The 23993-nt window shown below is 30.5% G+C and overlaps 2 protein-coding genes across 4 annotated transcripts in view; one reads left to right on the forward strand and one right to left on the reverse strand.

Moving 5' to 3' along the window:
* The window catches only part of LOC145751533 (focal adhesion kinase 1-like), a 44232-nt gene that overhangs the window by 12967 nt on the left and 7272 nt on the right, over positions 1–23993 (reverse strand). For all 3 annotated transcript variants that reach the window (XM_082567709.1, XM_082567708.1, XM_082567707.1), the window contains 19 exons: positions 19350–19440; positions 19041–19149; positions 18397–18572; positions 18108–18195; positions 17716–17858; positions 17442–17637; positions 16929–17033; positions 16711–16791; positions 16241–16351; positions 15762–15885; positions 6934–6987; positions 6728–6818; positions 6463–6563; positions 6094–6194; positions 5807–5922; positions 5454–5554; positions 5073–5162; positions 3336–3480; positions 3070–3129 (listed from right to left, as the gene is read on the reverse strand). In XM_082567709.1, the coding sequence (XP_082423835.1) occupies positions 3070–3129; positions 3336–3480; positions 5073–5162; positions 5454–5554; positions 5807–5922; positions 6094–6194; positions 6463–6563; positions 6728–6818; positions 6934–6987; positions 15762–15885; positions 16241–16351; positions 16711–16791; positions 16929–17033; positions 17442–17637; positions 17716–17858; positions 18108–18195; positions 18397–18572; positions 19041–19149; positions 19350–19440 (2083 nt within the window). The remainder of the gene's footprint in view (positions 1–3069; positions 3130–3335; positions 3481–5072; positions 5163–5453; positions 5555–5806; positions 5923–6093; positions 6195–6462; positions 6564–6727; positions 6819–6933; positions 6988–15761; positions 15886–16240; positions 16352–16710; positions 16792–16928; positions 17034–17441; positions 17638–17715; positions 17859–18107; positions 18196–18396; positions 18573–19040; positions 19150–19349; positions 19441–23993) is intronic.
* On the forward strand, positions 11053–15640 carry LOC145751535 (uncharacterized). The gene is made up of 8 exons (XM_082567710.1): positions 11053–11540; positions 11760–11888; positions 11992–12101; positions 13789–14060; positions 14133–14273; positions 14438–14650; positions 14722–14929; positions 15140–15640. The coding sequence occupies exons 1-8, from the start codon at positions 11293–11295 to the stop codon at positions 15463–15465; spliced, it is 1647 nt and encodes a 548-aa protein (XP_082423836.1). The 5' UTR covers positions 11053–11292; the 3' UTR covers positions 15466–15640.

A 23993-nucleotide genomic window follows, 5' to 3' on the forward strand; every position in this document is an offset into this window, starting at 1 on the left:
TTTTAACGTGATTCACACTATCGTTTATGTAGGCGTTTTAAAAAAAATGTGATCTAAGAATGTATTTTAAGTTACGTTCCCCTTTTTTATATACTTTATTAATAAATATATCCAAAAGTAACGAAATATTTTTATCTTTAATAAACCTAAATTTACATCTATAAAACTTTACAGTAAATTTGTCTGCTTATTATAATTTTTTTAACCTACATTTTTTTAATTGTTTTTTAACTTACTATTTTAACTATAATATTTTTAAAGAGCATTTTTACATTAAAACTCGAAATAGTTTTGGTTGATCGTGGACTACTAACGAGCGAACCAATAAATCACTAAATTGAGCAAATATCACAGCGTGTAGTAAACTCCTATAATCCAAATCACAAAACAGACATAGGCACTACTCAAAAGTGGGCAAACTTGAATAACTAACTGTAAAATTTACCCTTCTTGTAACTAAATAGTTCATGCCAATTCAAAATCTATATTAAAGCTATTTTTCTAAAGTTAGTAATCTATTATTTTTATTTCTTTTGAAGTAATACATTTTTGAGGAGTGATGTTGTTAACCATAACCTAATGAGAATTACAAAGTTATTAGCCCAAAGCAATTTGTGACGCAGGGATATTTAAGTTGCCTAAGTAACCGAGGATTTGTGTGCAGACATACACACGTAAATCAGATTCTAAAAAAATCGGGTTTAGCGAATGTTAAACAACAAATTTCACGAAAAAAAAACAACTTGAAAAAAATTTTTTTTTTTTAATTTAAAAATCAATCATAACTTTTCAAAAACAACAATATTTATCCCGAAGAGATCATAATTAACCTTAAAACAAGTCATGTTTTGATATATTTCCTTCTCAATTGAACCTGTCACTCAAACTTTTACAAAACTAAACTTTGGCAATATGTTATTTGGTATACATGGCCCGCTGCACAAAAATATAAAACTTGCTATTTCGAGGAAAAATTGGTACATTAGCGCAAACCTAAAACAGTTTTACAACATTTTGTAATCTAATTATTATATCGTTTCTATGCCTAGTTGTTGTTGAACAACACAGCTAATATTTCCTGAAAAAATTCCATTAAAAATACGGAAATTGACAAGGGAAAAATAAACCTCGAAAAATCGAACCTATTTTACCTCCTAATTTAAAATGATTTTTTTTCCAATTAAACCTATATATAATTTTCTAATCTCAAGTTCTGTGTTTTATTTTAATAATACTGTTTATTAATACATATATTATCAAGTTTTTTATCGATATTTTGATTTTTCATAATGTATGAGTTTTCTTTATCTTAATTTTTTCAAACTCCTGTTAAATTAAACTAGTTTTCACACTAAAATTTTTATAATATTGTTTAATTTTACATATTATCAAACTTTTTATCGATTGTTTTTAATTTTTATAGTTTATTATAATTTCATTTATTTTAAGTTTTTTAAACTCCTGTTAAATTAAACTAGTTTTAACGCTCAATACTTTGCCATAAACTGTCATATCCTCTGAAATAGCATACAGATATTTCGAATCACAAAGATTACATATCAAAGTCATAAAAAAACATCGACTCAAAACATCATCTCCAATTTCAAAGCCCTTTTTCGTTACTGTTTACCCTCCGTCATTTTTCTGTCATCGTCGTTAAATACAAAGGCTATTATTGCCATTAAAAAACGACAATAAAACACGTCCGCTGTTAACGCGCCTACAAAAGGCAATTTGTGTATACAAGTGAGTATATAGCCTGGACTTTTAAGAATGGCCATTTTAAGACTAATATGTGAGTGTATTGTAAGAAAAGCGGTGCTATTTGTTTGATATTTCAAAACCAAGAAGTCAGTTATAAATTTGCCTCGTGATTATTTTACTAAGATTTTGTTGTGTTCAAACACAAGATTTATCTCTTTCGCTTTCCGGTATTGTAGCTAACAAAGTTTTTCCTACATTCGAATACACTTAACTATGAATGATAAATAGCCTATTGGATATTCATATATTAAATGCCTAATAAACTAATTTTCTAAATTAAAAATATTAACCAAGCTGGCCTGTTTTAAATACAAATCGCTGTTAATAATATGTATACAGTCCGTTCAAAATATTTCTAGCTAAAATTGCTACACAACAAATGTAACATTCCGAATCTTTTTTAAACCTGTTTTTTTCTGTCAATACAAAGGGGCTTACAACTTTATTGAAATTCGCAGACAGCAATTGAAAAGAACCTTTCAATTAAAACGCGAACCTATCATTTCTGAATTTCCCGCAGTTAAGGCAAGTTTTATATAGCATATTAAACAGGCAATTGCACGATAAGCATGGTAAGCCTTACCACATTTTCGCACAGCAACTTTTTCGGCGAAATCTCTAATCTTTGAAGTAATTGTTTCAGATCGTGAAATAACAAAATTCGATTTTAAAAACGTCATTATGCAGCTTGGTATTATAAAAAATAGCTTAAAGGCACATGCACTACTCTACAGCCTGCAATTTGCATATGCTAAAGGATAGCAAAAATTGTACCACTTTACTAAACGTTAGGTTTCACTAAAAAAAAAAATAATAGCAAAATTTTCTATTGCCCTATTTACAATTTTTTTTAAAAGAGATCAATTTTAATTTACTTTTTTAGCTCGTTTATTTCCAATTCATCATTCATTTCCAAATTCTTGATTGAGATTACCACAAAAATTTTATTATCCGCGTCTTGATCAAGATTGCCAAAGAGAATACGTCAACCAGTACAAGAAATATCAATCAGAGAAACTATGCGGGTCGCGTTAGAGCGCACTTGCATGACTTAACTTTAAATCTCGTTTACTTATCAACACGATTTTTAAATTTGACTTTAACACTTAAAAACCACGATATTTAATCTGCTCGAAAATGCATACGCAATTGATTTTCGCGTCCAATAAAAAAGAGTAGAAAATTACTTTGCTTTGCCAAGTTTTTCGTGAAAGAATACACACAAACTATTCACACATTCAAAATATTCGCCACTCCTCCCAAACACAAAATTAAAAAAAAATATTTAAAAAATGTAGAACTCACCCTAGCTCGTGCTGTATTTCATCAAATCGAGGCCTGAACCCAGGATCGTAAGACCAACACCTGAAATACAATGAATAATCATGACGTCATTAAGTCAATTCAGAAGGGTCTTACGTCACAGATCGCCATTCATAACACACTTTTATTTTACCAATGCAACAGAAATATAAGAAAATTAAAGTTCACAAATTTACAATTTTAATAAAAATGACATTTAAAAACTCCTTGAATGACGTCATGAAAAAACCCTATGACGTAATAATCACCTTGACATGAGGTTATATAGGTTGTGTGGGCAGTTCGAAGGCATAGCCAGCCTTTCACCGCCTTCTATTTTTCCTATGACGTCATTGTTTTTCACCCCTTGAAAGGGTTTGACCCCCATCATTAAAATTTCCCAACAGCAGACAGCTAAAAAAAATAAATAAATTCTAAATTAAAAAAATTATATAAAAAATAAATTTAATTCAATGTCAATGAGAAATGTCAAATACCAAATTATATATTGTTTACAAAAACAGATTTTTATTTTTATAAACCACAATTTTAATATTTATTAAATTATTTATTTTGATTGGCAAAGCGGAACCTATACCCCTAGAGCCTAGTCCAAACAAAAATTTGGCAACAATGTCCCTTTTTAGATAATTAAACTCCTAAATCGAAAGTTCAATCACGCAATATAATAGTTAAACCAACAAATTCCAACGCCAAGTTTGTTACACTGCCAATTTCGAGCCACGTCTTTTGCGGTAATGACGTCACAAAAAAATCGCGAGCTCAAATTTCGTGTTCAAATTCGAAAAAAATGCATATACGGTAATATCCAGGTTAGACACAACAAGTTTTGAGTCGTCGGAAACTGGCCTTCGCGAACCATAAAAACCTGAGCTAACCACAAATACACAGGCTTTAAGGCATATTATAGTCTAACAACGTATATGTGTAATATCACGGGGCATTAATTTTCAGGTATTACTTTACATCGTAAATTCGTATAACGCCAAGAGCAAAACAGTAGATTATTGTTTTCTAATTGTTTTTTTGGGAGGAAATTTTTTTCCCTTTTTTTTAAATCGAAAATCGTTTTTTTTTTTTTTTAAATCGAATTTCAAAATTTAATAAACATTCTTGCGGCATAAAAAAAAATGTTTCACCATATACTTGTATTTTGTGCTTTTTATTAAAATATTTTAAATTCTTTTTGATTGCGTCATTAGAAAAAAATTGTTTTGTTTGTCTGGTATATGATCATGAATGTTTAAATTTAACTTTGTCGTATCATTATGTTAGTATGTAAATAAGCTTTTATTGGAAATTTAAACAAGTAAAATGACAAACTATTAATTTACAATTTATTATTAATTAGAGTTTATAAAGACGTGTATACTTAAAGTGTTATGTTACAGAGTTTTGCAATTTTGTAAGTGATGTATATAGCACGTTAGTATGGTTGACAATAAATTACAAAATGGCTTTGGAACCTTTAAAAATGTTTGTGGTATTTAAAATTTAATTTTCAAAAATACTGGAAAATGATTAATATAAAAAAACAGGTTACCATATTTTTTGTGTGACGTAGAAAGTACCAAGTAGCGTAGTAAACGTATACAAGGTAGTACTTTCTACGTCATCACAAACAGGGCTTCCATTTTCTTTTTTTTATTTAATTGTTTTGTAACTTAAAAAGTAGGTGAAATCATTTAAAGTTAAAATCATTTTTGTGTTCTGTGACACCAACTTTATTAATTTTCGAGAATAAAATTATCGCTAATATATGACTTTAATAATAGCAATACTTTCTTCGATTTTTAAACGTAGAAAAAATTTAGTATATGTAAATTAATTCAAGTAATAAAATTTTAGTTCCTTTTTATGTGCTGGAATTGAAAAAAACTAAACCAGGCAAAATGTATTTCAATAAATTTTAAAATAAAATTTATTCTAAAATGTGAAAAATACTACTCAATATTTTTTTTAAATTAAAGAAATTAAAATCTTACCAAACATCCATACGTCCGTAGCAGTTGTAAATCTCCTAAAATTGATGCTCTCTGGCGCCATCCACTTTATTGGCAATTTTCCTTTCGAGGCTAAAAAATCGAGAAAAATAAAAAATTTAAAATTTTGTAAAAACGTGAAAAATTAAATAAAAAATGGCCTAAAGTACTGTTCATAAATCTTAGTCAAAAATTAAAAATCTTTAGTAGTCACGTTTTTAATTCATCATTACCTTGTGTACAAAAATTTAAAAATAAGTAAGGCTAAAGTCATTTATGAAAAATCAGTTAGTTATTTATCAATTTTTTTTTTTAAATTTGTTATTAAAAATAAAAACTTAATGCAAATTAAATTTGATAATTATAAAATAATATTTTATTAACCTGTATAATAATTTTGATCTTCAATGTAGCGAGATAGGCCAAAGTCACCTAACTTTATACACTCCGGTTGAAATATAAGAATGTTACGAGCCGCTACATCTCTGCATTAAATAAATACCAAACAATTAAAACTAGTTCAAATGCCACAACGAAATATTACGTCACTCAAAAAATTTAATATATTTATTATACATTGTTGTTATATAATACATTATAGACTTAATTAATAAAGGCTGGAAAAATTATAGTTATTTTTTTGATGTGAGTTAATAATTTTTTTTTGATATATATTTAAAAAATAAATAAAAATTATGTGAATTTTTATTTTGTTTGCAATAAAGTTCAAATTTCACCTGTGTACAAATTTCTTGTGTTCGAGATAGCAGAGAGCTTGGCTTAGTTGAAAAGTGTATTGGATTAACATAAAAACATCTAGACTATGCTTGTTTGTATGTAAGTAGGATCTCATCTAAAAATAAAACATTTCATTTTAAACAATCTTTATTTCATAAAGTATAGCATATAATTGAAAACTGAAATTAAAAATTTCTTAATACCAAATGCCTGAAAATGACTGATTTACGTATAGTAGAAACTTTTAAATCGTTGCTCTGTTTAATATTTTTTTAAAGGTGATTACCTCGCCGTATTTACAGAATTCCATAACAATCCATACAGGATGTTGTGTACAAACTCCTATTAATTTAACTATATGAGGATGGTCGAACTGCCGCATCGTGTCTATAAAAAAATTAAATTGTAATAATCTTAATTTTATTGGCAGTAAATAAAATGCCATCAAAAAATTAAAGGACAGAATCACAAGCTTAAAAATTTGAGCAAACCTGTTATATCAGGTGTAAAAAAGTATAATATACATTAAAAAATAAATGAGAAATTATATAATAATCATTAAGGCTGCGATAATTCATTATTAAGGCCGGTAGTTTATAATAAGGCTATACCTAATAAGGCGACGATAATTTGTTGAAATTTTAAAGTTACTTACGTGCTTCTTCTAACAACCTTTCAGCGACACCAACACTGTCTTGACCTTGGAACTTACAAGTTTTAATCGCTACAGCGATATCGGGGTGACTACTGCTTTGACTAAAAGGGAAAAATTTTTGCTACTTAAAAAAAACGAAGAAAAGCACATTGCAATTTAAATTTAGTTTTAAAACAACCCAAATTTAAAGTTTTTGAGGTTAAGCTACACTTATTCCAAAATTAATAAAATATTTATAAAAAAAATAAAGAATTTTAAAAATTACCTGTATATTCCTTTATGTACGTCACCAAACTGACCTTCTCCTACAGTTGTTACCACCCGAATTCGATCTCTTTCAATTTCGTAATCAAATTCTGTAAAAAATAAAATAAAAATTATATTTTTCGAAAAACAAAAAATATTTAATATCAGGTCAGATTAGACCTAAGTTAATAAATCAGACGAATAAGTAACTTTTATATTTTTTACCTGCTGGTTTATGGAAAAGATCTTCTTCCGTAATCTCAGCATAGTCGTCTGTATCTGGAAGAGGAAAACAATTTGTTGAGTCATTTCGTTTAATATAAGCCCGCGAGTGGGCGTCCGTGAGTATGTCAGTCGTGTTCGGTAAATGCATTAAGTCGGGTGCGTTTCCTATGTTAAAACATTGTGTGCGCGACGTTATGATATTCTGGTTAGTTTGCAATGTCTTTGGACTGGGTAATATAAAGGATTTAGATTTAAGAGGTGATGGTGAAGTCTTGGGACTGGGTATGGGCGTTTCATAAAGATCATGATTAATCACATCAAGAACAGAAGGGTGTTCCAGTAAAGGAGTGAATTTTGAAGGCAAATTGGGACTTGAAGGCATAGACAAGCTAAACGTTGGCATGGAAGATCGTTTCTTTTTTAACAGGCTTACAGATTGAGCTCTTCGTTTTATAGCCTCATGATTTCTTAGCTGTACTCCGGGTGATATGATAGCCTCAAAACTTGACCCAGTCGACGAATCAGAACGAGGTGACGTGACGTCAGACTCGTTTTCGAACGATCTTAACAAGCGTTTCAGGTCATCTCGCCTTTCTTTTGCGCTCCTTGTGTCAATCCCTTGTTTAGGACGCAGCTTAGGTATAGTTGGCTTGCTGCTAGGAATATCATAGTCGTACATGTCAGCTTTTTCCTTGTACCAAGTTTCAATAAGAGGAAGTGACGAAATGACTTGTTTTCTCTTATTTGCGCGTTCATCTAAAGTATCCTGTAGACTGGTAGGTCGCCCTCTAGCTGCGATGCTACCAAACACATGTGTCTGACTGATGTCAGAAGCTGTCGAGCCTGTCGAATGTCGGTGTGGGAAAAAGCCTTGACTGTCGCTGTCCGATGTGGTTTTTGTGCGCATGCGCCGTGGCGACATTGGCGGTAGAGTAGCGCTTAGGCGACGTACTGGCGACAAAGGTGAAGGCAGTGAGCTGGAACTAAGTCGCATGCTTGATTTAGAACTTTTTTGTTTAAGAGAATACGGCAAAGTATTTTGGCTCCGGTTAGATAGCTCCGGAGTGCGCGGAGATAAAGCTAATGAAAGTTCAAAAGAACCTAAATTTTCGACTTCTTCTCGAGATAAGGGCACCGGAGGTAGCGGAGAAAGAGCCCTTCCATACTTCTTTGAAGAAGTTATTTGAACAGCTGATATAGGGTCAGAAATCGTTGGTCTGTCGACTGGAGAAGGCAGCCTGGCGCTAGAACTTTTCGGCTTCCAAAATGCATAATTACCTAACTTTTTTTTCAGCTTGCTTGATTTCTGTGCGGACTCGGTTACTTCTTTTTCGTTATCAGCTAAGATCCGCGGCCTTAGAGTACTACTGGATCGTGTTGGAGAACAACAAAACAAACTAGGCGTCGAACCCTCTTCGAACGAAGAACCACCACTATGTATCAACAAAGGCCTTTCTTTTGTTGGTGTATCCACGTGTTTGCTTGCAACATTATTGACTGTTAACTCAACGTATGGACTTTCTTCTTCAGGCGATAACATTTGTGATGCAACGTCAGTCATCTTAGGTTTAGCAGGTTTAGGCGTACTGGGTAATGGTTTAAACGAGTAGTTATTTTTGCTTCTTTGGTTTAGCAACCGCCTGTCCAAACTTGCAAACTTTTGAGTAGGCTGGCGTTTCATGTTTAAACCGTAATCGTCCATGGTCTTAAATGGAAACGGGTTTGAGTCAACGTCGATTAAATTCCCCCCAGACATAACCGTATAAATTGATTCCTCGCTTACATTCTTCGGAGGTGGTGGAAGAGTTAGAAGAGCTCTTTGGACCAGGTTTGGTTCACTTTTAAGTCTAGGGAGGGTACCGCGGTTCGATGAAGCGGTTTTAGTCACAGGTGATTTTTTTGAATTTTTCTTTGAAGTAATAACCTTGAAAGTTGGCTCCATCTTAGTTTTGTGTGACGTAAAAGCGTCTCCTTTTCGATACGACAACGTAGTGACGACATCATTCGTTACGTCATTGTCTCCGTTAAAGTTCATGTAAATGCTTTCTTCGTGCACGTTGGCTATAGATTTCCAAGCACGATTTAATCCAATATGCTGACTAGCAAGCAAAGCTTTAACACTAGAACGTCGTCTTTCTGCGCAAAACGTAGACGAGATCTGCAAATCGACGTACACGTCATCGTCTACTTCATCAGGTGTGACGTCATTGTTTAACAAGGCTCCAGAGTCAGATAAGTCGTCCATGGACTTGCATGACCGACGGCGACTGTGTGGCAGAATGTTGTTGGTTTTATGGATGTGAGAATAAAGCGGAAAAATCTGAGGAGGCGAGGGGCATTTCATCATTTACTATTTTACTTAGTTTTAAACAATATGGAACGCTAAGTTTGGCTGGTATTTTTCTGAATAAACTACAAAACAGGACTGTTACTCAATATGAGATCATACATTCAGGAAAATTCAATGTAAATTCTAAACCAGACTTTACAGACCCATTTTAACTTTTTTACCTACAACTGCAATAAACAAAACTAGCCTGCTAGTTAGCTCAAAGTCCACTATATTAACTACTTATAATATATATGTAATTTATCCCCAGGTGTATGTACAAATGTTGTGTATAAACTAAAACCGATAATATATCGGCTCTGAATGACAGGAAACGAGCCAAAAGCGAATTGAGTTTTGTAAAGTCAACTTTTTTCTTTCATGTTTAGGCGATAACATCCGCTAAGGCTTATATTAAGAATTAAAGTGTAAAAATTGTGCGTCAATGAATTAGTTATTTAACGCCTTAATTAAGGCCTAATAAGATTAACCAAATAAGACAATAACGACGAATTCAAGAACAAACTTGCAAATAGATTTAAAAAAAAACCTAAAAAACTTAACATCAATCTAAGAATTGCCAATTAATTACAAACTTTAAAACGTTCATAAAACTGTCACAAACATATTTACAATAATTTGCGAAGTAAATAGCGACGCTCCGCAGAACCATATCATTATGACGCCATAAACTTGAGACGTGCTTGTTATACCAAATACGTATAAACCGTTTTATTAATAATTACTGGACGGACATATGACCCCGGGCTGTGTTAGTACAGGGACAAAGCCAGAATCGATGTCGCAATTGTGATTACGTTACGTATGTATGTAGGTAAGGCTGTAATAGAAGTTAAGTTAAAATCTTTTCAAGTTTTAATATGAAGTCACAAAAAAGTAATTCTAAAGTTTAAATGGTTAAAAAACGCTTTAAGCAGCTAGTATAAATAAATTTTCTTAGAGGTAAAGAAAAACATCTATGTCTGAAAAAGGCACTATAAAGCCTTAGTTAAATACTAATTGGAAAAAGTACACATTCATTTAAAGAAAACTACTAGATTAAAATCAGGGTATGTAGTGGTTACATGAATAAGAAGACAGGCAGAGGCTAGATCAGTTGAACTAGTTACAAAAAAACTAACAACATAGCCTAAAAACGAAATTATTAAAGCAAAACAAATCATTTAATATAGAATAAGGCTATAAGCCTCAATTTTTGAACTTATAAAAAAATATACTAATTCATTGATGTTAATTCAACCTTTATTTAAAATTTGTACGTCAATCCAGACAAAAATAAGTTAAAAGGTTTTACCACAATTTGAATTATAAGATACAGTAATGCGCTAATCTTGTTAATTGTTGAATTTAGGTTGTATATATATATAAAATAAACAAACACATGATACTTGCTAAGTGAATCAGCACAAAACAAGTTTACCTTGTTTATAAGTGACGTTAAGCCTAATACGAATGGCCGAAAACGATTTTAACCAAAAAAGGGTTGTGAATTACCTTAACTAGGTTATATTCATAATGAGTTAAAACAATTTGTACACTTTTAAAAAGTGTTGTAAATTTCTGACACATGTCAATGATGTCATGACATGTATAGAGAAGTTAATTCAGTTGACAAATTCATTGTAAAAATATTAAAATAACATATTGACAAATAGCAGTTTTTATATTTTACATGAACTCATAAATTATAAGATTTTAGTTTATTGAAGAAATTTAATAGACTTATCCAAATTGCGCAACCAAATACATAAAAGCCCTTAAGGCAACGTTTATCTAAATCTTTATTCACTTTAATTTTAATAAACTGTTATTTTAAAATTCAAAATGGTTAAAATTCAGCAACAGTTGTGTTTTAAATTATAGTTTAGTTGCAGGAAATATTAGGATAACAAAGGTGACTATTTAGTTATGTAACTAGCATGACCGGGAGATAAAACCACAAATTGATAAAACCCTTGTTCGACAACGTCGATCTTTTTACGAAATTGTCACAACTATGCAAATCAACTATGCTTAAATCGTGGATCTATGTAATTTTATTTAACCTATGCTACAATGAAGTTCATCAAATATATTTTAACACTAACAAACTGACAAAACAAACGCAATGGACACTACCATTTGCAAATGGAGCCTTATTAGGTAATAGCTGCCCGTGCACTTTTTGTGGAAAAAGCACTTATTGTCATGGTATGGGGCACCAAGTCGTGCCTTTGGGATTGCCAAAACGTCAAGTTACAAGACTACTGTTAAATGGGTAGGATTTATTAATCAAGATATGTTTAAAAATCATTTTCAGTCCTTAAACGAAACGTGCTTGTTGGATTCTGCAATTGGTTAAACAACACTTTTGTTGAACATGATTTGTTTGTTGAACAACATTTGCTGTTAAACAAAGGCTATTAACTAAGCGTACGCTATCTTCATGTTAATCTTGATTTAAATATTAGTTCTTTTTTTAATGAAACTGTTTTAGAAATAAAATTACCGAAATATACGGAAACGATTTACGTGGAATGATCAATTTAAAAGAATTAAATCTAGACCACAACAATCTCACAATATTAAACAAAAACTCACTGGAACAACTATACAGTCTTAACAGGTAAAACAACAATGAGCAAAGATGATAAATAAACATTGAACTCTTATAAAAAAAACTGTATGTGGCAATGAACTACTAAGATACTGACTTAATTATTTTTTAGCCTACACTTGGAGTACAATAAACTGGTTTATATCAGACCGGGCGTGCTAAAACAAGTACCCAAGCTCATAAACCTATATCTTGATCATAACGACCTAACTACTTTTCCAGGTAAGATTAAGTTTTTTAATTTTTCTAAATTCAAACTAATATTGTTTGTAATCTTTGCAAGTTATCGCCACTTCAAAAAAATTTTAATCAATAACCAGTAGTATACACAAACCGCACTGACCGAACGTGCTATGAAAAGTTAGGATTTTTTGTGTGACGTATAAAATCGTGACGTCATAAGTAAGATAGAGGTTAGTGTATCTAAACGGGGCTAATTAGGAAAAAATAAACAAAGAACCTAATTTGGGGTCGGGACTTTATTTCGTTTAGGCTAAAATAATAAGTTACTAGACTACAAAAAGTTTAACTACAAATCAAACGTTAACTTACCGATACTCTTAATAAATCTATCAGTATTCAGCGATAATAAGGCATTGAAGGAAACTTCTTGTCGAGATATGGTCGACGGTGGTGTATCGTACATAACATTGTTTTGCCCATTTAAAACTTGACTTGAGTTTTGATAAAGCACGCCGTTACCTTGTTCACGCGGAGTATCGTAAGATATCACATCAGTATTAGGTGTGTCATAATACACAGCCTTCTGTAAGGTTGTAGGGGTAACATTCGACACAGTCTCAACTGGGTATGTCATGGTAGGCACGTCGTATAGTGCAGGCGGTATTAGGTAAGGGAACTTCGCAGGAGCATTATACCATGGTTTCGTGGTTGTTAAAGACTTAGTAGTAAACGGGTTATAGTTATCGTAAATTCCAAATCCAGTATCTTCAATTTCGGGATCCACACACGCAACGCTGTCACTTTGTTCGCTAACCCCTGAGTTATATCCACTGTCGGGCTTTTGCATTTTAGTTTCTGTTATTTCAGTTAACTGTTAAATTATAAACAGACTAAATTCGTAAAATAAAAAACAAAAATATTTTCTGAATAAACAAACTGATTTTTTTGCTCTCTGCTATTAACTATACAATTTCACTTCCCTGTTATAGTTAGCCGCTTAAAAAAATAAGTGACATCAGTCTGATTATTGTTCACTATCTTATGCAGTAATGGTCATTACTATACTTGTTTTCTATATATAATAATCGGAAGTTACTTTCTTCCTGCATTATCAAAATTAACACGTCAGTACTGTTTACTACGTTTAACGTTTTAATATTTGCTCACTTAGATTTCCCCTTTTTATACTATCATCGGCCATGACATAACAAAAAATTTGAAAGTTTTTGTTGACACGGAAAAGTACTAAAATTATTCTAAAATGAAAACTAACCAGTTTTACTAGATTCGAAACTCTTCAATGTGTAACAAAGATAAATATAACTCTAACCATAAATCCACATATTGCAATACACACAAAACGTATATTAAAAAAACAGACTTATCGTCGCGTCGAGTGAGAACGTCACTAAAAAATTTAGGCTACCTCTGGTTAGAAAAATAAGGAATTAGAAATGTATGAGTTATGTTTACGTAACCAAGTTAAGTCAACGATATAAGCCAGTGGCTACACGTGAAATATACAAGTTTTATTATAAATTTCAAGCTGTTTCGTGACAGTAGTAATTAACTACGTATATCAAATATTGCATAAGACTAGACTTAGCAGATAACCAATAAAATTCCATAAAGCTATTTTTAAATGGCAAAATAAAATTTTAAAAAATGGTCTCCAACATATATTGATATAACCCAACAAAAGTTTATATATATATTTTTGTTGAAGGTGATATTTCCTATCTTGCCAACCTGGAGAAACTCAACCTAGCCCATAACCAAATAAAGAAAATTGTATGGAGCAGTTTTTATCGACTAAACAATCTTCGGTTTTTATCAATACAAGACAATCCCATAATATGTGGCTGCGAAACAAAGCAACTAACAAACTGGTTTAAGAGTACGCCTTCTAGCGGAAGCATGCTCGTGGATTATTTGACCACTAGATGTCTCCAAAACGACACAGTAAAATACAATTGCACTCGACCAACAATTCAAGCAGTAAGTTTTAAGCAAAAATTAAAAAAGTATCACAAACGGCAACAACTCAAATACAATTTCTTTCTTATTTAGATAACTCAACAGTCAACACAATACAGCATAGGAGATCAAGTTATACTACAATGTAGTACAACTGGCAACCCGCAGCCTTTGGTAATGTGGCAAACGCCTTCGTCGGGGTTTATATTTCCGTATAAGGATAGTAGAATACAGGTTAGTAATATAACTTTCGTGCAATACATTTTTATACACACTTGTGTAACCATAGAAAGTGCACTTACAAAGTATATTTTTACTGCATTTTTCCAGTTTAGAAAAACTTTCCAAAATAATTGAAAAATAAAAAATCACAAAAATTATTTTTTTTTAAATTAAAGGCACATCTAAACGGCAGTCTTGTTATAAATGACGTCACAATATCGAATCGAGGAACGTACACGTGTTACGCACAATTGAGTGACGGACTTACGGATACTTCAAAGTCGATCATTCTGCGTTTAAGTGAGCGACGCACTTCTACTTTTACACCACCGGCGACTCTTGCGACGAACTTTGTTACAACAGCCACGCAAAATATAGAAATTATAGAGGTATGTTTTTAGATACATTAATTCATACTGAAATCAATTTTTTTGTTTTTAAATTTATAAAAATATTCCAGGTTACCGAAGGAAGTGAAACTATGCTTCTCTGCAAAGTTCAAGGTTTTTCGCCAAATCTAATCACGTGGTATCATTCAAAAGAAGTCCAAATTTTAACAATAAAAAACAACAGCGGGCAATACGTTTTAAATGACAACATTTTAGTCATACAACAAACCAAGCTAACTGACGAAGGAGAATGGGGATGTAAGGTTAGGACAGAAAGTGGTAAGTTATGTCATTTTGCAACGAGACTAACTGTGTTTTTATTATTGTAAATAATTTAATTTTTTGTTGTTATTAGTATGAAATTTATAAAAACTTTATTTTCTAAAGCAACTTATTACTACTAACATTATTTCTATAATAGTTTTCCATTTTGTGCAAACTTCTCTCTCGTAAAATTTGAAACTTCTAAATTATTTACATTTTAAACAGGGCAAGCTGACACAGTGACCTTATTTAATATAACAGTGTTACCTGTATCAGAAGAGGGAAATACCCCTGTAGTAATTATTAGTGCGATCGCTGGAGCAGTAGTAGTAATAATCATCGTCGTTGTCATTGCAATCTTATACATAACAAAAAAAAGAAAACGTCGGAAAAAAACTCGCCAAACCGCAAGGCCCAAGATTAACGTTATTATACCCAACCCACTGCCGCCTTCTAGCGGTAGTGAAATTAACGACGAGAGCGAGGTTGAAGCGAAAGATTTGCAACAACCTTTCGAGTTCGAACCAGAAGTGCGAGGATTCAGATTATAATGTCATATGTATGTGTGTTTGTTTTAACAACATGTTCCGTGTTTATTGATAATCAACAAATAAAATTGTAGATTTTTACGTGTCGTGCAATTTTTGTAAAAAATATCTAAATTGGTCATAGCCGCTTTTACCACATGCAAAAATTGGTAAAGTTCTCCGACCGAAGCATTAAAATTTTAATACGCATGCGTGTTTAATAATAACTATAATATAATTTAAATTCCTAATTATGTTCATTACAAAGTTGAGATTTACCTTATCTAAATTCACAATTAAAAAAACTCTTAAACTCTTACCTGAGGTGATTCCCCGCGTGTCCCTTCTATTCAGACTCCTCATTGCGACGGCTTCGACCATCGGGGGTTGGGCCGACGAGTTTTCCTCGTTCATGGGGGGCGGGGGGAGTTCCCGTTTGTTGTTCTAAAATAAATAGTCACGTGTTGAAAAAACTACAAATTTCGCCATTTTGAATGTATGGGCTTAAAATTAGGTCAACATCGAGTCACGTGACTAACAAAAGTGGGTTGGTTCCTTAACATTAAACTTTTTCGTTCGTGTTAAAATAGGAAAGCCCACATTGTACGTCATCATGTTAGAAAACTTTTTTGTATTTGTAATTCGTATTAAACAAATATAAACTACATACAAAGTAGGCCAAGACTATGTAAGGTTAAATGTAAAATATTATATTAAAAAAGTGTAATCAAAATTTAAAATCACATATTTGTCATAAATAATGTAACCAATCGTTGATATTGATAAAGGAAAAACTTACTGATCGTTTGATAAGACTTTCATCATTTCCGTTAACAATCCTGCAATATCCGTCAATTAAATCAGCTATATTTTCGGCTACAAATAACGATGGTGCAGTAATAAGAAGGCTCTAAAACAAAAAGAAGTCTTAAATATATAATTAACTTTTAAACTTTATTTATAATTAACTTTTAAACTCTATTTGGTGTTTAATGTATTATAGTACGTGCTAGGAGGCCAAATAACGCCATTTTTTGTAAATAATTTAAGTTAAAAAATATTCGGTAAGTTTTCAACAGAATTATTGGGATCAGATACTAAGCGGAAATTGACATCAAACAAACATAGTCAGACCCAGTAAGTAGAATCATCACATCCCAATAAAGAAAATTCAAAATAGAAATACAGTATTAAAAATATTACTGCCATTTGTGGTGACAGAATATATTTCTCAACACCAAATAAAAAAAATGTGAAAAATATGTTTACTTCTTTAGCTCCATGTATTTTAAGTAACAAAACTCCCTTTTTAGCAGGATCAGTTGAAGATTCTGTCGTTATGGATACAACCTTAAAAAAATGAAAAATGGGCATAAAAATTGTGCGAGTATATTAATTAATTTTTAATATGCGAACTTATCTGCAAATATTAATACTCAATAGCAAAAATAAAAGTACTGTAACCAAATTAAATATTTATAACTTACATGGTGAAAGTCCGCCAACACAGTGGGCGTGGCACCCTTCTCTGTCCAATAACCAATCCCATCATCTGGACCAATCACAATCTGCACAGCGATGCTCCACCCCACCTGTTCAATAAAAAAAGTAGTTAATAAGGATATGTTCTTGTTTTAGTACAACGAATAAGCTATCGCATGTAAAATTTGGATTAAATTAACTTCTTAAAAATAAAGATTTTTAATAGGCTTAAATACACAGTGAACACCAGACGAGTAAACAGAATTTGCATTGCAACATTTGTTGATTTAGTTATTAGTAATACAAAACACCGGACAGGGTATGTTCGTGTGTTACATATGATGACACATACATTACTGTACTGACATAGTTCTAGTTTACATCGCCACATTGTAAAAACATTAAGTTTGGTAAAATTTACAAATTTTTAATTGCGTACAAAAATTGACCTTTTAAATATGCAATTTAGAAAAAAATAGTAGGAAGTTATATTTTTTTAAACGTAAAAATATACTGACTCCTAGTGCACAGTTGAATATCTCTTGATCAAACTTTGTTATTTTCTTTAATATTTCAAAGAAGCGAAACACGCATTGTTCGCCAGTTAATGTTCCTATTGCTTTAAATTCCTTGGCTATCATTTTTCTGATGTTTTTTTGTATTTTTGGAGAATCAATTAAAGATTTAGGAAAGAATTTGTTTAGACCATCACTCCTATTAAAAAAATTGATTAAAAATTAGTTGGTATAAAATTGCATCAACATTTGTAACAGTTAGGTCAACAACACTTACTCCAGTTGTTCAAAGTTTGATTTTTTCTCAAAAACATTGGATGGCATGTTCTTAAAACATCTTCTTATCTCCAAACAACCTAGTTTCATTGCCATTTCTGGTTCTATCTTACCTGCTATTACTTCAAGGTAATCTGAGTAGACCTAAGACACAAATAAACGCATGTTTACCGCAAGATAAATGCTTTTTAAACAGTAAAATAACAGTTGGCATATTTTTAATTGATTTTATAGTAAATTGCAATTAAAGAACAACTAAAATATTTAAATTTAGGTTTACTTTTAAAATATTAAAATTTGGGTTCACTTTTAAAACATTAAAATTTGGGTTCACTTTTAAAATAAAAAAATGTGATTTCTTTCTTAAATTTTTGTAAATAACAGATTCGTTACCTGTGAATGGTAATAATAGAAAGTAAATCTGTCATGGTCGTGCATATCTTGAGGAGTTTTGGGAAGATATCGAACTCTTAATTCATATCTGTTAAAATGAATACTTTATAATTATCTGACTAAAAATAAATACACTTATTTAATAAGAGATATATATTGTTTTACTCAAACACCTTAATTTAACTATAATTTTTATGTATTTAATAACCGACAAATTAATAAATTAAATTTCAACAAATTACCAACATTTTCATCTAAATTTATTTCTAAAACCTATTCGTTTTTTTACCTGCATTGTTCAGGTGGGTGTAACAACTCATATCTTTCCTTGACTTCCAGCATGGTTAAACTAGGATGAAGCCAGTACACATCTCCAGAAAGTACATGCCTTAACCTTAAACCATATGCACTCTCATAATATAATCCATTTGGATTGTTTCTTCTGATGACCGCATTAATTATGCCCTGTAAAACATAGTAAAACAAGTTTACAGTTTAAGGCTCTTTTTATAAAGAAAAAAAGTTGAAATGATAATACTATAATAATTTTAAATCCTATTTGTCTCCTATATATTAAAACACATTGCCAGAAACAGTTATTGCTTTTAAACAAGTTTAACCAGTGGTTTTGTAGTTTTAAATAAAAAAAAAAGAAATAGGAAACAGATTATAGTACTTGACCACACATGTTAAATGCCAACTTCACAATATTTTTATTTAGGCATATTTATAGAAGTGCACAATGCTAATACATGAGTATTGAATTCAGTATTTGTTTATTACATGATTTGTTCGTAGAGGCTTTGTCACTAACTTCCTCTTCGAACCAACCAATAATAATCAAACAAAAAAAACAACTTGGTTTGTATAACTTGGTTTGTAAATTTAAGCACTATAGAAACATTATTGGCAAACCCTACTCTGTTGACTTACTTTTATGTCTATTGAGTCAGCATATTTGACTGTACAGAAGTTCTCATTTAAAAGATGAATTTGGATTAAACTTTTTTCTAACGTACTGACAGAATGAGCATCAACATGTCTAAAATTAAACAAAACGTTGTTATAGTGAAGTGAAACAATATAAAATGTAATACTGGTTAAGGCACCTAAATAAAAAATAAACATGTAATTTTAGCTTTTAACCTACTTATTTCTTTACAAATGCATTAAATAATTTACAAACATTACAAAATGCATTAAATAATTTACAATTAAAAAAAAATAAATTAAAACATTTACCTTTGAGGATTTCTGTTAGGAAGAGGGGGTTGTGGTAAAGGCATTCCCGAGTCTTCAAACTGAACTTTCCAGTTGTTATCTTCAGCAAATCCTACAACATACATAATTGTTAGTAAAAAATCATTTACACAATATAATAAGATTAGAATATACTGTATTTTCATTACAAAAAAACGTATTCAACAAATAAAGAGTTCTAGTTAATACGACTAATATTTCACTAGTTTAGAACATAAAAATAGTTTTCCATGTGATTTAATTAGAAGAAGCTTATGTACAAACTTAAGTTTACTGCCTTTTACAAACAGATAAAAAACAATCCAAAGTTGATATTTAAAAACATTGACATAACAACATAAAACAACTAGCATGTAACATACCACTAAATACATCATCTGCAGTTGACTCAACTACCTCAGCCTCAATGTTTATTACACTGGCTGTGCTATAACTTTTGCCTAGTTTTCTTTTTTCTTTATTTGGAATAGTTGCATCAATGATAAATGTATTATCAGATTGTGTACGTGTTGGCACTGGAGCGTCTCTTAGGCTTGACCACCGCTGCCGCATCATTTTTATTTGTTTTTATCAAGAGCTTTAACTACCCCTAAAACTTTATATACTACCAAAAAGAATTGCACTCATTAAAGAATTGCAATTTTTGTAACTTCTATTACTAATGCACGCAATAAGTATAACTACTAAGCTGAATGTTTATCTTAAGCATAACTCCACTTTAACTACCATTGACAACTTTTTTCAATGAAAATAAATTTTCACCAGACTGCATTGTCTTTAACTAGTCAGACCTTAATCATGTTTTTAATTAGTGCAATATCCTGCACCTATAGATTCTAGCAAGTGTAATATAGAAAATGGTACTAACATACACAGGAAATGCACGTTTACAGGTCTATGATGACACATAACAAAATACAGATTTCCCTTCTTGAATAAGAGACAAACAGTTAGCTTACAAATATTTGCATATCTCACAAGTGAAATTGATTTGTGGTGCATTTTTATAAATTTACCTGACAACTATTTCCATGCATTTTTGCATCTTATCTTGCATTATTATTATTAAGCAAAGCATATACTTTCCTACCCTAACAAACTTGCCTAGTTACAACAAATATACCTGTTAGTAATGACAAAAAATAAACAAAACAGCCGACTTTTAAAATTTAACATTTGTTTGATACTCAATTAAGGCAGCTTGTTACCACACAAACGACATACAACTGATATACTCCACAATGATATACAAAAGCTATTTTTAATTTTACCACTCAAACAATCAATTTGCCCAGTTTACCTCCCCATAATTGCTTCTTTGGTGGTTTACGACGAATTCGAAAACTACTGGTTGTCTGGTTTGATCTTCTGTTATGGTTTCTATCAAGCACCAGCATTGAATCGATTTTTATTTTTTAATATTTGAAAGTTTATTTAATCATGTAGCATAAACATTTTATAGCAAGCTAGGTATTTATCAGGCTTCAACTATAATACATAACAAAGTTAATATGAATAATAAAACAAGAGTCAAATAATATACTAATGTTAATTTAAAATTGTAGTTTATAACTTTTAAAAATTTAAATTTCTAAATAACTTCACTCAAATAAATTTTTTTGTTAAAACTTTTTTTGAGTATGGTATTTTTAACTTGCTTTTTAAAAAAAACTTTGACTTGTCCCTTTTCTGACTTACTCAGTAAAAACTACACAACAACCTTAACACCTAAGTACAACCAAAACATTTTTACTCAACAGGAAGTTATCAACAGGTAACAAATTGCTACAATTAAAAAAATTACACTGTTTGGGGTGCCCAAAATAATGCTGAAAAACATAATTACATTTAACATTTCAGTAATATACTTTCTAGCTAATAAACCTTTTAAGAACTTTTTTATTTACTATTTACTGCATAAAAACATAAAAAGTGGCAACATGATATATCTTTAAAGTCATTGTAAGTTTAAAAATTTACAACAATAATTTACAAATTTACAACCAAATCATACATAATAATTTTCTGTTAAATTAAAAAAGGAGTAAATTTAAAACCTGTTAATGTTAAACATTATCCAAAACCACATAAATCTGGTTTATGATGCCAGTAAATATGAATGAAACCTGATACTGTAGAATGGAATCTGGGATTTTTATTTCAATGAACAATCATTTTACGATATGTATGAAGTGAACCGTAAAATAGTAATTAGATCAAATATCTAGCTCAACTCAAAACCTTGTCTCTACTGAACAAATTTTTAAAATAACATGTTCTAATAATAATTTTTTTAAAGACTAAAACGCATTCTATCAAAAAAAATGTTTTTGTTAAATATGTAAAAATTTTATCTACACTTTCCTGTTTTAATTAAATGCTCTAATCAATAAATCCTTTGATCTAGCAGTCCTTGGTAAAAATATCTTTAAAACTGATGACAAGAAATCAATCAATAGCAATTGATAGCGATTTTAATATGTCAATAACTGTCCAATGTAATGTGTGTAAACAAATAAATCAAGATCAATAACCCTAAGTTGACATAATAAGTTACTAACATAGTTACAATGAATTTTTTTTTAAGAAGCAAACAACTTATAGTAATGATTTAACCTCAACTTTATAAAACTCCATGTAAAGTTTTTGAACAAGAAAACTTTTTTCAATAAAGAAACTCTAAAGGATTAAAATGCAAATTCATAATGTTGTTCCCCTGATTTTTCTATTCGCAATGCTTGACTTTCGCAGGTGCTCGACTTTTATATTGTATGTTCTTTCTCTTTATACATAACTGATACAAGCATAATAAAACTGTTTAACAAATAAAAGAACAAACCTTATATACATAGTGGTGTCAAAGTCATGTGATGCAATAAAATCGATTATATTTTTCATACCTTTACACTTCATAATGACGTCAACTTGCGTTAAATTGGTAATCACTATAATTTATTCATGAGAAATATTTTTCTCTTCATGTAACAAACAACTTAAAATTCATTTATCAACATTTTACAAATAAAAATATTTTTAATTTTTATATGTACACAATAACAAAAAATTTTAACTAAAACCCAAAAACTGGCTACATAGTTAAAACACATTGTTCACTTGTCTTTTCTCATTTGATTAATTACCGAACAGCGATTTAAATCATGACTAGATACGTGATTGAAAAAAGAGTCATTAATCTTCTGTTATGGTTTATCCACAAGCCCTGCCAAGAAAGACAAAAATGACGTAGGTTCATAACTTACTACCCGGAATGTTATTCTATGACCTCATAAACATGTCTGACCTAAACTCTTACTAAATATTTGACTTTTGCTACATTTATGGGCATATCAATATTTTAAACAGTGTGAAGTATTAACCAAACTTCATACATTCAAAGTGCCTAAGGGTGGCTTAAATCGAGGTTAAGTCGATTAAAACACAATCAAATGTTGGCTGTAATGTCCAAACATGCACTAACTTAATAATTGTTATTTCTTCAAATAAGTAGAGTCTTACATACCAATAAAGCAGCTTTAGTTAGTTACTTGTTAAAATACTGAAAGCCACTTAAAGAAATCATGACTTGGATTTAGACTTAGTTGTACCTAATAATTACTACAGCTAATTGAACTAATTTTCTCTTAGCTTTTAATTAAGATTTCTTAACTAAAATCAGAAATAATTAGTTTTAAAACAAAACAAAAATCTATTTTTTAAGAACTCTGTTACTTAAATTAGCATATTATGCAGTTCAAATATTATAAAACTAACCGGAACCGTTCTACATTCTCAAATAATATGTTTCACAGAAACTTATTTTTCTTTATAAATTTTTAAGATTCTTTTCTGACAAACTAACTTCTTCAAAGTTGATATTTACAAAAAAAAATTGTTTGACTATAAACTTAATCAAAAAATTAGTATTTTTAAATATATAGTAACAAAACATCATTACGTGTAGCTAAATAATGCTTTGGATTTGATTAAGCCTCGCTAATATAGCTTCCTTTTAAGCACTGTTAACATTAAATTAATTGCCTTACACAATAATCAGTTGATAACATTGTACTTCACATAACATTGCTAGAACACTTAACAAACAACAGTAGCTCTAATTAAACACTCATTTAATTGGTAACCAAACAAAAAATGCATAGCCTAAATTTTAATTTTTATTTATTTTAAAATTAAAAATTAATTGCAACTTGTAACAGACCACCGTATTGCTCTAATACTGCATACCTGTTGTCAAATGTAGAGTACTGGCTACCGGCAAGTACTATTTATCATCAATTATCATTAGGTTCTTCATAATATAAACTAGTATGTTACAATGTTATCTTGTATTAGTTTAAACTGATTATGTAAAATACTTTGATTTTCTTACTATTTTTTTTATTTATTGTATTCTTTTATATCCCATATTTTCCACAGTTTTTTGGTTAACAATTTAGTTTAGTAAACAGCTACTTCTTTTATAAACACTAGACTGTTAATGCAACAAAGTGCATGTTTTACGTGACAAACACAATAAAATGCTAAATTGCTTTAAAAACAATAACATGACACTAGGCTATGACCTCAAAACCTCTTCCTGAACACAAATTCTAGAATTTTTTCACAAAA

Source organism: Corella eumyota, chromosome 4 (genome assembly GCF_963082875.1).
Source record: "Corella eumyota chromosome 4, kaCorEumy4.1, whole genome shotgun sequence".
Lineage (NCBI taxonomy): Eukaryota > Metazoa > Chordata > Ascidiacea > Phlebobranchia > Corellidae > Corella > Corella eumyota.